Below are 15606 nucleotides of genomic sequence, written 5' to 3'. Positions count from 1 at the left end.
ATGCCTGTGTATTCTATCCCCAGTACAAAAAAAAAAAAATGGTGTGACAATGATACTGTGCTTTTATTTTAAAGAAGAACCAGCCTTCAACCTTTAGAGATAATAAAACGAAGTAGTTACCAATGAAATGATAACGGACATAAATATGCACCAAACAGTTGGTTCCTGGAATAGGGCAGGGGCATAGAGGAAACAAGACTGGCCATGAATTACTTATGGGGAATCACTGGTATAGAAGCTCCATCAAAGTAGGTATTTCATGTGCTTCCACATATGAGAAAGCAGGCACTGCTTTTCTCCCTTTGTATATTCTGCATCCATTGATGGCATCTTCATCATCCTTGCTTATCATCTATCTTCCAACCACCTGCATATTTTCTCCTCCTAATTTTTTTTTTTTATCTTGGTTAATGCCACCCAGTATCTCAGCTAAACACTTAACAATTAACCTGGTTTGGGCTGGGTGGTGCACACCTGTAAACCCAACTACTCCAGAGGTTGAAGCATAAGATCACAAGTTCCAGTCAACTTAGTGAGACCCTGTCTTGAAAAACATAAAAGGTGTTGGGGTTGTGGCTCAGCAATAGAGCTCGCCTAGTACGTGCGAGGCCCTGGGTTCGATCCTCAGCACCACATTAAAAAATAATAATAATAAGTAAACAAAATAAAGATATTGTTCCCAACTACAACTAAAATATATATTTTTTTAAAAAAATATAAAGGGCTCGAGATATAGCTCCCCAGTGGTAGCACACCCCTGGGTTTAATCACCCACCATCAATTAAGACAACCATGTTGATATTAACTAAAACAAGGCATAAATTCCTAGTACTTAAAGGTCTCACACAACTTTAGAAAGCAAATTCAAAAGACAGTCGTAGATGTTAACAATAATTTAATTGGTGAGTGAGCAGGTATTGGTGAGACCAAATGTCTCCCGAAAAATGAACATGGCCTAGGCAGAGATTGCTCTCAGCGCTGGACTCCCTAAACTAGCTCTACAAGGATTGGAAATTACTCCCTGTCCTCTCTCTACATTGGTGTGATACCTTCCCTTATACAACGACAGTCTTTCCTATACCTTCTCTCACCCAAACAAGTGATGCATCATCTAAGACCTTTATTTCTCTCTCATTAGCCCTTGAAAAGCAAATAGCAGTTCTTGGTTCCAACTCTCATAAATGCATGACAGAAATCGGTTAGAAGGTAGTCACCCACGCGATGCAGACTCTGTTTATATTTCTTAGTTTGCAACAGAAATATAGTGCTTTAAATTTCTTAGAAAAAGTTGAGGCTTTGCTTCTTCAGCTGTCTCCACTCCAGAGGCCCGCGCCTTCCCTCCGTTCTGCCATTAGGTGGCAGCAGGCTCACTGACGTTGGAAACCTCTAGGCATGGAGCCGATTGCCCGGAACCAGTGACGTCACCAAATCCCGGTGTTGATTGGTTTTTTCTCCGCTGACCTGGAGGAGGAGCCAGTGGCAGAACCGGAAGCGTTGAGTAAGGAGAGTTCAGCGTCCCAAGACTGGGCTTGCGCATTCAGGACGCCGACCTGACTTTAAAAAGGGCAGCTGCAGCTCCTCCTCTGGCCTGAGGAGGCAGACCCTCCTTCTACTTGACGGAGGGAGGAAACAGATTGAGGGGTCACATTGATAACGGCAGGGCAATACGGAGGGGAGGAGTCACCTTGAGAGGAGGGGTCACAATGACTGGTGGAGTCACCCAGAGAGGTCTCACTGAGTGGGAGGAACACACAGAGGAGGGGGTGCAGCACTGAGGGATTCCGATGTACACTGATGGTGGCACTGTCTTTCTAAGGAAAGGGGAGGGGTCTCAGAGGGAAAACGGTCTTTGAAGGGGTGGGATCTTGCTGAGGGGCAGGCGCTCGCGGAAGGAGGGGCTTCCGGGCAGGTGGAGGCTTCACTTAATAGAGGGTCATTTGGACAAAGAGGGAGGTCCAGGCTGGGTGGCCACTGAGCGGAAGCACTGGAATCTGGGAGGTGGGATGGAGTGAGGAGGAATCGGGCCAAGCCAGGGATGGGCCAGCCAGGGACTCTCTATAGTCCTGGCGTGTCACTAACGCCCGAGGAGAAGGTAGAAGGCGTTAGGAACTCCAGACATTTAGTGTGTAGGGGTCGAAAAACCTGGGAAATGGACAGTCGGAGCTGGAGCGCAGGCTGGAAAGGTGGACGGGTTGCTGGGCTGCCTACGATTATGGCTGGGCCTGAGGGGTCTGATAATCTGCCATGCTGATCCATGGAGCCCAGGTGGAGGCTTCCTGAACCTATTCCTCCACGGACGTGACCCGAGGGAGAAGAAAGGATTTTCAGGGCAGCTCAAAGACGTTTGAGCTTCATTGAGCTGAAAGACGTTTGAGCAGTCCGCCCTTAATTCCCTATTTAAACCCGGGCCTGAACTCACTTGACCCCGGCACCCCAGGCACGCTCACCTAGAGTGTCGCTGCCAAGGACGGAGGTTGCGTACCTGGGGGGGCGTGGCCGCTGCCGGAGGCCGGGCTCCAAGGAGTTAAGCGCAGCCGGGCCCAGCCCCGCCCCGCCCCTGGCAGGCCGCGAGCCGGATCCCTGGCGGCGAAGCGGAGCAGCCGCCGCCCGCCGCCTCCGCCTGCGGGGAGCCCGCCCGCCCGCCGGCTCCCGGGAGCGCGGCTGCCACCACCGCCCGGCCCAGGCCCAGGCCCTGCGCAGAGCCGAGCGGAGCGGAGCGGCGTCCACCCCGGCCCAGCTAGCTGGCGCGGCGGGGGCGGGCCCAGGATCTTGGGCTGGTCTTCCATTCTCCCGTCGGGAGCGGGAGTCCCGGCACCCCTGATCGGGCAGGCCCGCTCCCATGGCGAGCGCGGCCTGCCCGGGCCCTGGGGACCCTGCCATGTGAGCCAGGCCCGGGCTGGGGGCCCGGCCATGGCCGGGGAACGGCCCCCACTGCGGGGCCCTGGGCCCGGGCCCGGAGAGGCGCCGGGGGAGGGGCCGCCTGGGCCGGGGGCTGCAGGCGGAGGCCCGGGCCGGGGCCGCCCCTCCTCCTATCGAGCTCTCCGCAGCGCTGTGTCCAGCCTGGCTCGTGTGGACGATTTCCACTGCGCTGAGAAGATCGGGGCCGGCTTCTTCTCTGAGGTCTATAAGGTAAGACCCGCGGAGAGCACAGAGGGGCGGGACCGAGCCTTCAACAAGAGGCTGGAACTTGGGGGCTCGCCCCCAGGCTAGAGATCCCGGACTCCGGCAACCCACCCAATCTGTCCGACACTCACCGGCCCCTACTGCCCCCAGGTTCGGCACCGACAGTCAGGGCAAGTCATGGTGCTGAAGATGAACAAGCTCCCCAGTAACCGGGGCAATACACTACGGGAGGTGCAGCTGATGAACCGGCTCAGGCACCCTAACATCCTAAGGTGAGCGACTCCAGCCTCTTGCTGGGCACCTTGCTGGGCTGGAGGGAAAGGGGAAGAACCAGTGCGAAAAGTGGGAACTAAGGAGGGGCCGGGTCTCTTACAGCCTGCCCTCCTATCCTCCCCATCCTCTTCCAGGTTCATGGGGGTCTGTGTGCACCAGGGACAGCTGCACGCTCTTACAGAGGTGAGGATAGAAGAAAGGGGAACCCACCTTCACCACTACCACCATCACCAAGGGGAAAGGGATCAATGGGCCTGCTGTATCTACAGAGAATAAGGAGAGGCGTAAGACCTCCTCCCAGGGGAGGGTCCCTGAACTTCCCTGTGGATAAACCACATATAGGAAGCCTCATCTGGTCTCATTCCCTGTGTCCTCTAGAACACAGCAGTTCCATAAACTTTATGCAGTGATGAAAATGTTCTGTCTGTACTGTCCAGTACAGTAGCCACCAGCTACTGGGGGGGGGGGTGTGCTACAGCATGGGAAATGTGGCTTATGTGAATGAGGAACTGAATATTTAATTGTATTTAAATTTAATAACTCAAATAGTTTCACATGGCTAGCAACAACTGCATTGGACAGGGCAGCCCTAGAACATGAAAGGAGGCCCTTAGAGCACAGATGCACACTTCTGACTTTTGTGATCCTCCTGAATATCCCCTGGATGATAAGTGGGAGACCTAGAATGCAGGCTGAGACCTTGACACTCATTCTCCTTCCCCTATGCCCCAGTATATGAATGGGGGAACCCTAGAACAGCTGCTCAGCTCCCCCGAGCCCTTATCCTGGCCAGTCAGGCTCCGCCTAGCTCTGGACATTGCCCGAGGCCTGCGATACCTGCATGCTAAAGGTGTATTCCACCGAGACCTCACATCCAAGGTAGGCTGGCAAGGTGGGTGGAGGCATGACAATTAGGTTATAATGTATTAGGCCCCATGGATGTTGGAATGTGGATAATAGATATATTAGGATATTAGAGTGGCAAGATATTGGGGAATCCCAGGGTCCTAGGGTGAGAGGCTCTGAAGGACTAATAACTATCACACTGTTTAAAGTGTTGGACAGTATTGCAATATTGGGGTGCACTGGAGAACTGGGAGAAAGGGTGGGGTTATGCTGGAGTGACAGAGCTTTGGGATATATATATTGAGAGACCAGAGAGCAAAAGGTGATAAGTGTGTGAGGATGCCTATATGTGTGTATCAGAACTGTCTGGTCCGTCGGGAAGACCGAGGCTTCACGGCCGTGGTTGGTGATTTCGGGCTGGCTGAAAAGATTCCCGTGTATAGGTAAAGTAAATACCCTATTCCCCCAGAAGCCTCCCAGAGATCTTCTCTTGAAGTGAAGCCCCCAGGGACATTTCCCTTGGGGTGGGGAGGGTCCTCGCTTTATATCTTTTTGCCTGGGGAAAATGCCTGAGTGGATGTTTCTGACTATCCGCCCCTGCCCCTGCAGGGAAGGGGCAAGGAAGGAGCCATTGGCTGTGGTGGGTTCCCCATATTGGATGGCTCCAGAGGTGTTGAGGGGTGAGCTGTATGATGAGAAGGTAAGACATTAACTGATCAGAGCCTCAAGGGCCTTCAGAGACTCTTGAGATGCTCTCATAAGGCCCCATCCCAACCAAAATTCTACCAGATATTCAAGGTTCCCCAAATCCCCCATGCCCTCACCATCACCCTCCCCAAATCACCCTCCTCCATGAAAACTGTCAAGACTGCCTCCCCAAATCCTGACCTAGTCCTACAAAATTCTGAAGTGAAAACTGTCAGTTGTCCCCCTGACATTATTATCTCCTACCCATAGGCTGATGTCTTTGCCTTCGGGATTGTCCTCTGTGAGCTTATCGCCCGAGTACCTGCAGATCCCGACTACCTACCCCGTACAGAGGTGAACATCTCTAGGTTTGAAGCAGAGGGAGACTCCAGACTAAGATGGCCCATAATCAAGGAGGGTTCCCTGGAGGTAGAGGTCCTCATAGAGGGGCGGGAGGAGAACCCAAGGAAGGCTGACTTAGAGGCCCTGCTTGTATCCTCAGGACTTCGGCCTAGATGTGCCTGCTTTCCGAACCCTGGTGGGGGATGACTGCCCACTGCCTTTCCTGCTCCTGGCCATCCATTGTTGCAGCGTAAGAGCCTCTGTTTCCCTCCCAGCCCCTCTTCCCCCATCTATGAGCTGATATGACTGCTCTATGGGACTCCAGTGATAGGAAGAAAACTCAGGAACCCCATAACACCACCTATGTCTACCCACTAGATGGAACCCAGCACCCGGGCCCCCTTCACTGAGATCACCCAGCACCTAGAATGGATCCTTGAACAGCTGCCTGAGCCAGCTTCCCTTACCAGGACTCCCCTGACACACAATCAAGGTAAGTAAAGCCAGGTGTGGTGGTGCACACCTGTAATTCCAGCAACTCAAGAGGCTGAGGCAGGAGGATCTCAAGTTTGAGGCAACTCAGTGAGACTCTCAGCAACTTAACAAGACCCTATTTCAAAATAAAAAGTAAAAAGGGCTGGGGATGTAGCTCAATGGTAATGGGTCCGTGGATTCAATTCCTAGTACCAAAAAAAAAAGACCAATCAGGGTAAGTGAGCATGACCTTGACCCAATAAAAATCCTTTTGCCTATCAAAATTCAAGGGAGTTATTAAGGTTAAGTGGATTTAATAGTTTGAGAACTCTAGGAGTTGGTATGGGGTGGGGAGGGAGAACAACTCAAAAAAGATGGTTTTCTAATGCTAGAGCCCAAGGGAAAAGAGGTAAAAAAAAAAAAAAGGTGGGTAGGGGTGACATTTCCTCTTTCCAAGAGCACCCTGTGTGACTCCCTTTTCTAATGAAGCACTCAGAAGCTACAATCAAATGCTAAGAACGATAATCACGGACTTCTCTGTCTATAGGGTCCATTCCAAGAGGTGGTCCCTCTGCCACGCTTCCAAGACCAGACCCCCGGCTCTCCCGAAGCCGGTCAGACCTCTTCCTGCCCCCATCACCAGAATCACCCCCCAACTGGGGGGACAATCTGACACGAATCAACCCCTTCTCCCTACGGGAAGATCTCAAGGGTGGCAAGATCAAGCTCCTGGACACACCCAACAAGCCGGTCACTCCTCTGCCCCTTGTTCCACCATCACCACTGCCCTCTACCCAGCTGCCCTTGGTGACTACTCCAGAGGCCCTGGTCCAACCTGGGACACCTGCCAGACGCTGCCGCTCACTACCCTCATCCCCTGAACTCCCTCGACGAATGGAGACTGCACTGCCAGGTCCTGGCCCTCCTGCTGTGGGTCCCTCGGCTGAAGAAAAGATGGAGTGTGAGGGCAGCAGCCCTGAGCCAGAACCCCCAGGACCAGCTCCCCAGCTGCCCCTGGCGGTGGCCACAGACAACTTTATCAGTACTTGTTCCTCAGCCTCCCAGCCCTGGTCCCCTAGATCAGGACCTCCCCTCAACAACAACCCCCCAGCTGTGGTGGTGAACTCCCCACAAGGCTGGGCAGGGGAGCCCTGGAACCGGGCTCAGCATAGCTTGCCCCGGGCAGCAGCCCTGGAGAGGACAGAACCCTCGCCACCCCCTTCAGCTCCCCGGGAGCCCGAGGAGGGGCTGCCCTGTCCCGGCTGCTGCCTTGGCCCCTTCAGCTTTGGTTTCCTGTCCATGTGCCCCCGCCCCACCCCAGCTGTCGCCCGCTACCGCAATCTGAACTGTGAGGCGGGCAGTCTCCTCTGCCACCGAGGGCACCACGCCAAGCCACCCACGCCCAGCCTGCAGCTGCCTGGGGCACGCTCTTAGCAGTGGGGCCTGTGATCTCAGGCCTCCAACTTTGGCCTTCAGGACACCCTGTAAGGACAGAGCACACTTGCTGGACAATGCCAGCCCCAGATGGGCTGACTGGCTCTTCTCCCCGTAGGGGAGCCTCAGCATGGACTCTCAAGGGACAAAGCACTTCCTATCCAACCCCTGGGCTCACTCTCCCAAGGGGATCACTGAATCAGACACAGCATTGCTGATACACGAGACTAACACGTGCAAATTATTTAAAAATATTTCAATAAAAACTGCCTGGCTGGCTCCGGGCCGCCCCATCCACTCAGCCCTTGCGCCCTGCTCCCCCCACCCATTTCCAGTATGGGAGGTTCTTGAGGGGGGTCAAAGTCCCTTCTAGAGGCTTCTTTATCCTCTTCCCAGGATCAGTCCAGTTTCTGGGACAGGTTTTCGAGCAGGCTGGCTAGAAGTGTCAGGTGTGGATCAGTCCTTGATTGGCAATGCCCACACTTGGGGGATGCCTGGGGATGACAATCTTGGATGTGCAGGCCACAGGTTAGGGATCAGAGTCACAAGCTCTTGTTAGCATGAGTGTCTGGAAGGGTAAAGCATCAGTGAGCTCCACAGTGGACTGTCACCAAACCTTCATCCACCTTTTGCTATCTTTTCTCCAGCTCTCTGGACAGCCACAGCACAAGACTTTCTGTTCAACCTACCCTTACATAAGCAGACCAAGTCATCAGAGGCTGAGGATGTTGAACCCAGGAACAAGTTTCCCCTCTGTCCCATCCCTGGATTCCCATGCCTCAGCCCCATCTCTCATGCTTACCCCATTCATTGCAAAGAATGGTCCCCATCTGGAAACCTGAAAGATGACTGCTCACAGATGAAGGGAAGGGAACTTGTACATGTCTCTGACTGTATATACCACCGTGAATAATGTCCTTTTTGTATCTTGATGCATCCTGAGCTTAAGGACAAGACTTAGAATGATTAGAAGTGGGAAATGCTCTGGACCCCTTCTAATCAATCCTACCATCTCTCATCTTGCTATGCATAAAACTTAGCCTATGTCCATATCTGGGCATGGTTCAGAGGCAGATTTCTAGACTCCAGCTACAAAAGGCTTTAAGTCCAGGGCAGAAAAAAATTACCCAAATCTTAAAGATGAAAACTCCAGATAGGGAACATAAGGATGTGGCCACTCTGTTTCACAGTCCTTAAGTGTGATTCTCAAAGCTACTCCACTGCTCCCTTGTTCACTTCCTTGGGATGGCTCTTATGCCCCAGGTGGCCTGGACTGAGAAAGTATGACCCCAGTTTGGGCAGCCTTGTAAGGGATGGGGAGTCAGAATGCAGGTGTCCCTTTGGCTGTGAAGCCCTAGCTAAATTCTCAGCTTCTCCCTCTGAAAGATGACATGGATCCCAACCTAGTAATTTTTTTTTAATTATGCCAGGGACTTCTAGACACCAAAGATAGAACAGAGAATAAGACTGCTCTAAAGTTATTAATCAAATAGGGGGAATAAAAAAAAATAGGCAGTTACAGTATTGATTTATAGAAGAAATTTGGGAGCTGGAGTTGGGGAAGAAATTTTTTTACTATGTCTTTATGAGGGGATTATGGAATTCAAAATGCCAAAAAGTCCTCACCAACTTACCCATAATTATGTAAACCAGAAGTCCTCCATTGGTCCTTATTAGAGGTGGAGCTAATCCAATATGGATAGAGACCACCATGTGAAAATATAGGTTCTCCGATGAGCTGATACTATGAGATTCAGAGAAACCAGAGATGTGTAGATAGTGATGAGAAATATAGGAGAAAATCAAATCCTAGGAAAAGACCTATGAACTTTGGCAAAGGGAGATGTGTCCATCTTTGGTGCATGACAGCTCATAAGTGACTTGTTCCTGCATCCTTCAGTGCCACTCTGCAGATGCAGTCTCACTCTTTAGTTCACCTCCCAGCATGGTAAGAATTTACGCTATCCTTTGGAGGGGAGTTGCTATGTTAGGACTGTTCTGGTCCCAAGGAACCAGTTACTATGATCCAACCCACCAAATCTGGCACCTCGAAGTCAAAGAGCTGTTAAGCAGCCCATAGGGTTGACCAGGGAGATGAGACACAAAGTAGAGATTATAAGTTTCAGCTCTCATGCCAACTCTAATCAGTTAGTAGAAGCCATCTGGAACACAGGACTGAGAAGACACAGGCCATTTTCAAGTTCAGTGGCAAAGAGTGTTGTGATTATCACTATTTGCCATGGAAAAGGAATGTAAGTCATGGCATGTATGCCAGGTGTGCACTGCCATTCCTGATTCGATGACATACCTCCCTTCATCTAACAGTGCCCCTTCGTTCTGTGGGTAAGGGTATGCTTACTGAGTAATCATGTCTCACTGAATGTGGCCAGGTTGGAGGATAGAGATTTACAATAGTTTTGGCTCTTCGTCCAAGTCTGACGAATAGATGAGAAGTAAAAGCAGCGATTCTCCTTCAGTATCCATCCCACTGGACAGCAATGGCCTAGAAAGCAGAGAGACTGCAACATCACAACCCCTAGGACCTAGGATGAACGTGACTACTCACAATCTGGTTGCTAACAACATTCCCCTAAGTCTAATCTTGGCAACTTAATGGACTTCTAGTCCTTGATCTTTGCAATCTTCCTTTCTTTTTCCTCTTCTGGAAATGCCTTACCTCTGCATATACATTTCGTTTGTTTCATTGTTTAAGGTCTTAACATTAATAACATTTCCTCTTACACCTACCCTCCTCTCTCTCCTCCTTCATTTTTGGTAAGTGGGGATTGAACCCAGGGGTGCTTAACCACTGAGTCCCAGTCTTTTTATTTTTTTTATTTTGAAACAGGGTTTCCCTAAGTTACTTAGGTCCTCTCTAAATTGCTAAGGCTGACCTCAAACTTATAATCCTCCTGCCTCAGCCTCTTGAGTCTCTGGATTGCAGGTGTGTGCTAGCCACCATGTTAGCTAACAACATTTCTTCTTAACAATCTGGGAGGTTTATTTTAGTTGGACTGGTTATTATCCCCAATTTCTGAAAGACTACGGTCTACACCAACAGTTTGATTATCCTCACCTAGGCCCCTGTATTTGGTCAACAAGCCTCTCATTTGTTCCTTCATCCCATTTGCTCCCTAAAGCATTCTCTGCTGTCCATCGAAACTTCATCACACTCTTCCAGCCACTAGCTGCCTCCCCTCCCTACTCTTCCATAAGGAGACAATTTTGGTTCCCATTTTGCTCAGTTTCTGTTTTGTAAATACTCTCCACTTCCCTCCTTCTCACCTCAAAATTTCTGTCTCTGTTCTTCTTTACCTGATTATGCATAAGAAATAGACATCCCTCTTTAACATCCTATGTTCCAATCTGTGCTCCTGAGCACAACCCAACTCTCTCCAGTGATTTGATTCATCAGTCCTAACTCCATCACTTAAAAGTCAGCTGGGTATGGGGACTGGGGCTGTGGCTCAGCGGTAGAGTTCTTGCCTAGCATGTGTGAGGCACTGGGTTCGATCTTCAGCACCACATATAAACAAATGAATAAAAAAAAAATTCCATCAACATCTTTAAAAAAATTAAACAAAAAAATCAGCTAGGGGGCTGGGGTTGTGGCTCAGTGGCAGAGGACTCTCGTAGCACGTGCGAGGCCCTGGATTCGATCCTCAGCACCACATAAAAATAAATAAAATAAACATATTGTGTCCAACTAAAAGCTAAATATTTTTTTTTAAAAAATCATCTAGGTATGGTGGTGTACACCTGTAATCCTAGTTACTAGGGAGTTGGAGAAAGGAGGATCTCAAGTTTGAGGCCAGCCTCAGCAACTCAGCAAGACCCTCAGCAACTTAGCAAGACCCTGTCTCAAAATTTAAAAATTTTTTATAAAAAGGGCTGAGATTCAATCCTCAGCACAGGGGTTGGAGAAGTGGGTAGGCTAAAATGCAAAATAGAGCTGAGGGCCTGATGATACACACCACCAATGCCAGCTACTCTGGAGATTAAAGAAGGAGGATAGCAAGTTGGAAGCCAACCTAGGCAACTGTCTCAAAATAAAATTAAAAAAAAATGTCTGGGGATGTAGCTCAGTGTTTACCTAGCATTTGCAAGGCCATGTGTTCCATGTCCAGTACTACAAAAAAAAAAATTTTTTAAAAAGTGAGTTTTGCTTTTATGGTACAGGAGATCAAGCCCAGGCCTTCACACATACTGAGTAAATGCTCTACCACTAAGCTACATCCCCAACCTGAAAGTGAGTTTTTACCAGTCTAGTGTAAGAGATAGACAATGGAACAAAGGGATGAGTTATTGAATGATGGAATCCAGAACATGAGATGAGTAGGGAGATAAATGAGGATAGGAAACAGCTGATGGGAAGAAAGGAAACAGGAGTCCCCAGAGTGGAGGAGGCCTCAGTGGGGTGAAAGAAGTAAAAGCCTGAGCAGTTGTGATCAGAGTGGAAGTCTGCAACCGATGTTACAGTAGAGCAGTATGGGTTGCAGCTATAGGAATGGGTGGCAGCACTGTCAAGGGACTGTGGGCCGTAGTAGATAAGAAGGTTAAAAAAATAAGGGCTGGGATGGGTGACTACATGTAATCTTGCTGCTTTAAACCTAGAGAAAACATTTAGATGCTCCCTGAGCAAAATAGACCCCAACCCCCACCATAGTCCATGAAAACTCCAGTCCCCTCAGGTCTGGCACCTTGCCTAGAACCTTTCTGCTTCTGCACAGCCTTTCCTTTATTAGGTGTCCCTTTACCCACCTCTACATAATGGCTGGGCTCCTGCTTTGAAAGAGGATGGATACGCCATCCTGGTCCCCTAAACCACATGATGGTTGCCACATGTGCCTGAGAACTTTAACTATCTTGCCCCACCTCCCGACTGCACCTAATGTTAGTCAGTAGTTCTTAACTTTTAGGGGGATCTCAGATGTATTGAAAATTAATTAAAGCTGCCACCAAGTGTTTAGAAAACTGTACAAACAACTAATCCCACATACAAATTCAAGGTATTCCTAGATCCTGCTGTCGATGTCAACCAGATGAAAACAAATTTTTCCATGCTTCTTTAAACAGTGTGATTTGGACTGCTGGCTGCTACCCACCCCTCACCAGGATCTGCCTTAGAGTTAGCCTTAGAGCCCTAAATCCAGTATGCTGCTTGATCTTTCTCCCCATTGGCCAAGGTTACATAGCTCAGGCAGCCACTCTTCTGCTTCATTGCCCCTTTCCTGAACAATCCACTGATCCCTGGGAGCTAGATAGAGCCCTGACACAGTGTTTCCTTGCTTCAATCCATCCTTCACAGACCACCTCTGCCACCTCTCTTCTCCCAGAGCAGTTACCTTGTTGGGAGCATGTAAAGAAGGGTTTCAGTGTGTCCTGCATGTTGTGTAGCCTCTCCTGCAAGGCCCTCCTCTGATCCTCCTCCCTTTGCAAAGTCTCCTGGGTCTTCTCCTTGTCCAACTGGCAGTCCTTTAGCTTCCCCTCAGCAGCCTGGCGATTTTCCTGCGCCACCTGTAGCACTTCCTGACTCTGGGCCAGCTTTCTCTTGGACTCTTGCAGATTCTCTTCCTTCTGCCCCAGCTGAGTTATCCTTAGGTGAAGCTGCTCCTGAAGGCTGCTATTAGTGTCTTCCAGAACACTGCTCACCTGCTGGAGTTTCTGAGATACCTGCAGATCTGGTTAGCCATAAAGAGAGATTTGGAGGGCATCTTCTCCAGCCAGACCCTGATGTCTTGAGACTACAGCATCATTTTTATGAAACTTTTTACATAACAGGCTAAAATATAAGACCTGACTGCCTAAAGCTTAAAGAGATACTGGATTAGGTAAGGACTGACGGGGAAGACAGGGCACTGAAAATAGACCCAGCAGGAAACCAGACCAAAAGCTGAGGATGTAGTGGTAGTGACTATGAACTCTTCTGTGAAGGGCACTATGGGGGAGAGGAGAGAAGTAGTTTGAGGTGAGTGGGAAATGGGGCAGCCATACTCACAGCGGGCTCCCAGGCAGATGGCAGCCACCCCTAACAGCAGGCAGGTGAGGAGCAAGCTGAACAGGAGGTATCGCAAGCAAGCTGGACTACCTTAAAGGACAGGGATGAAGGGCAGTCAGTCCCAGGAAACAATTTACAGAGTGAGGGTGTGGGCAGCAGCAGAGATTCCAGAGGAGGACATTCTTAAGAGGAGGGCAAAGGAGCAGTATGGTGGGGTTTTTCGGATGGTGGGAGGTTTTGCAGGTAGAGGAGAGAGGGAGTTCTAGAATGTGGGTTGGGGATTTGTAATTGGTAAAGTGAGTTGAGGCGCATTGCCTGTTAAAGGGGAACTAAATCTCAGAAGAAAGAGGGAAAGGGGATGACAGGATTTGTATATTGGGACCAAATGAATGGTGGGTAGTGATCTGGATGGACCCGTCTTGGAATAATCCCTACCGGGATGTGGCTTAGTGGGCAGGCAGCGGGGTCGCGGTGCTGAGCGAGCTGTCTCAAGGCTGCACCCTGGGCTCATCCCCACAAAGAACAGAACAGGATGGGGATCAGCGCTCAAGCCCCTGCTCCCGGGCCTCAGTCCCACCCATTGGTACGTCAGGGGTCAGGGTCGCCACCCTCCAAAGCATGCAGGAGGGGAGAACGCCTGGGGCTGGAAGGGGACAATACCCACAGGGGAGAAGCCTTCCAACAGGCGGCGACGTCACGGAGCTCCAGGTCGCAGTTAGCTGCTCTGACTTAAACCCTGCGGAAAAGCAACGTCCAGTGTGAAAGCCCCAGATCACGCCCCTTCTCCGCAGCTCGCCCCACACCGGGACTCCGAGCTGCCCTGAGATACCCTCTGTCACTGCTCCGGGACACCCGCATCACTCCCGGAGTACCTCTGCTTCCCCCGGGACTCTCTCAGCTACCTCCGTGTCTCCGTTCATCCCCACCCTCCCCTCCACTCCCTCCCAGTCTCCCTTTATCCCTTTATCGTAACTTCAGGGGCCCTTATCTGCCTGCCCGCATTGCTCTCTTCCCTCTCCCTCCTCGGCTCCCCATTTCCCCCCCAGAACCCATCTCCCACAGGGCCGTCCTGAGTCTTCCTCCAGCACTTATCAGCCACCCTCTCCCCCTCCTCCCCCACACACTTGTCCCACTGGGATCTCCACCTTGCCCCTGAGACTTTTCTTCCCCTAGTTCCCATTTATCCTACTCTCTTCTAAGAACCACCCTCCTCATTTCTCCAAGGCCTTGTCCTCCCAAGATTTCTGTGGACTCCCCAGCTCAAGAGAACCCGGTAAACCCATCCCCAGGGCTCTCCATACCTGATTTGTCCCCTAGTCCAGAGGAGGCCAAGCCGGAGGGCCCCCCTGGGACTGAGGGCACTTGGACATTTTCATAGGTGAGTTCCCCATCCTCATAGGCCTCTGGGTCTGGGGAGAAAAAGAACCAAAGTGGAAGTCAGGTGTGGTCTGTGGGATGAGGGTGGGTTGTGAAAGGGGATAGACAGGATGGAGGAGTCCCATGTTCCCCCCTTACCCTCTCCTAACTGGCTGGAGACAATCTTTTTCAGAGGTGCCTTCACGAACCGCAGGTCTGCATAGGTAATAGCGTCAGCCATGGTCCTGAGCACCTCTGCAGGCTGGAGTCTCCCCTCTCATCCACAGGACCCAAGCCTCCCTGGCCACTCTCCTCTCTCCACACTCTTAGATTCTGTGATCTCTGTGATTGCACTTCTTAGCTCTTTGCCCTCCCACTTAACAAAAGAGGAAGATGTGAATGAGCCTCTGACAGATGGGCTCAATGAAGCAGAAGTCATCTTGGGTCAGAGCCAAAAGGGCAGGAGGGAAACATTCAGGTCCAGAGCACAGGCCAGGGGCTAGGCCTGGCCCTGGGTCAGCCCTGTGTCCCCCCCACTCTTCATATATCCTACTGGGGCTCCACACTGCTGGGCTCCAGTTATCTTCTCTGATTTGCCCTCTCCTCCTGACTGCCCTCTACTGGGGCTTGTTGATGTGTGGTTGGAGCTCTTTTGTGCCCAACTGACACCAGGCAATCTTTCCAATCATTGTTCTAGAAGGAGGTTTCATCTTCCCCATCAGATTGTGTCTCGTAGCATGGAGCCTTAGCACTTTGTTATTCTGAGGTTTCCAGTAGGTCTATGAGTGAGTCCCTGATTTGGTGACTCAAATGAGTGTCACATCCCCATCAACTTGGGGGCTTTCAGGCTGTACCCATCTTCTCTCTTGTGTAACCCTCAGAACTGCCACACAGAGCCATAGCTGGGACACCTCTGGGGAAATCTGTGGTAGCACTGATCTTCATTCACCCTGTGAGGGCCAGGAAACCAATGAGTCTGGAGTTTCACAAAGATCAAGCTACAGCTTCCTAGACCCACAAATAAGGCAAAGAAATTTCTTCTAACTTTTTTTGTAAAGTTTTTATTATTTATT

The 15606-nt window shown here is 50.6% G+C and overlaps 2 protein-coding genes across 3 annotated transcripts; one reads left to right on the top strand and one right to left on the bottom strand.

Annotated features, from left to right (window-relative positions):
- Positions 1-2601: 2601 nt before the first annotated feature.
- Tesk1 (testis associated actin remodelling kinase 1) lies at positions 2602-7476 on the top strand. Its single transcript, XM_046457408.2, has 10 exons — positions 2602-3129; positions 3274-3395; positions 3531-3579; positions 4129-4275; positions 4603-4685; positions 4852-4942; positions 5200-5283; positions 5432-5521; positions 5650-5764; positions 6293-7476. The coding sequence occupies exons 1-10, from the start codon at positions 2911-2913 to the stop codon at positions 7177-7179; spliced, it is 1887 nt and encodes a 628-aa protein (XP_046313364.1). The 5' UTR covers positions 2602-2910; the 3' UTR covers positions 7180-7476.
- Positions 7421-14907, bottom strand: Cd72 (CD72 molecule). 2 transcript variants are annotated; one of them, XM_046457409.2, is made up of 8 exons: positions 14693-14906; positions 14479-14586; positions 13842-13913; positions 13178-13267; positions 12525-12860; positions 9539-9682; positions 7982-8923; positions 7421-7747 (listed from the first exon to the last, which is right to left on the bottom strand). In XM_046457409.2, the coding sequence occupies exons 1-6, from the start codon at positions 14772-14774 to the stop codon at positions 9546-9548; spliced, it is 825 nt and encodes a 274-aa protein (XP_046313365.1). In that variant the 5' UTR covers positions 14775-14906; the 3' UTR covers positions 7421-7747; positions 7982-8923; positions 9539-9545. The 2 variants fall into 2 exon arrangements, with proteins under 2 accessions (XP_046313365.1, XP_046313366.1); XM_046457410.2 differs by lacking the exon at positions 13178-13267 and having other exon boundaries at positions 14693-14907.
- Positions 14908-15606: the final 699 nt, after the last annotated feature.

This window comes from Marmota monax, unplaced genomic scaffold (assembly GCF_021218885.2).
Source record: "Marmota monax isolate L192 unplaced genomic scaffold, Marmota_monax_Labrador192_F-V1.1 WCK01_AAM20220418_F8-fsc00069, whole genome shotgun sequence".
NCBI lineage: Eukaryota > Metazoa > Chordata > Mammalia > Rodentia > Sciuridae > Marmota > Marmota monax.
This window is presented reverse-complemented; position numbering and strand designations above follow the sequence as displayed.

Excerpts from the sequence above, each read along its gene's own strand:
- Tesk1 (XM_046457408.2), top strand. The coding sequence starts at position 2,911 with ATGGCCGGGGAACGGCCCCCACTGCGGGGCCCTGGGCCCGGGCCCGGA. Across the intron at positions 4,686-4,851 it reads GAAAAGATTCCCGTGTATAG|GGAAGGGGCAAGGAAGGAGC; the intron begins GTAAAGTAAATA and ends CTGCCCCTGCAG. Across the intron at positions 5,284-5,431 it reads ACTACCTACCCCGTACAGAG|GACTTCGGCCTAGATGTGCC; the intron begins GTGAACATCTCT and ends TTGTATCCTCAG.
- Cd72 (XM_046457409.2), bottom strand. The coding sequence starts at position 14,774 with ATGGCTGACGCTATTACCTATGCAGACCTGCGGTTCGTGAAGGCACCT. Across the intron at positions 13,268-13,841 it reads TGTTGGAAGGCTTCTCCCCT|GTAGTCCAGCTTGCTTGCGA; the intron begins GTGGGTATTGTC and ends CTGTCCTTTAAG. Across the intron at positions 9,683-12,524 it reads CTTTACATGCTCCCAACAAG|GCCATTGCTGTCCAGTGGGA; the intron begins GTAACTGCTCTG and ends TCTGCTTTCTAG.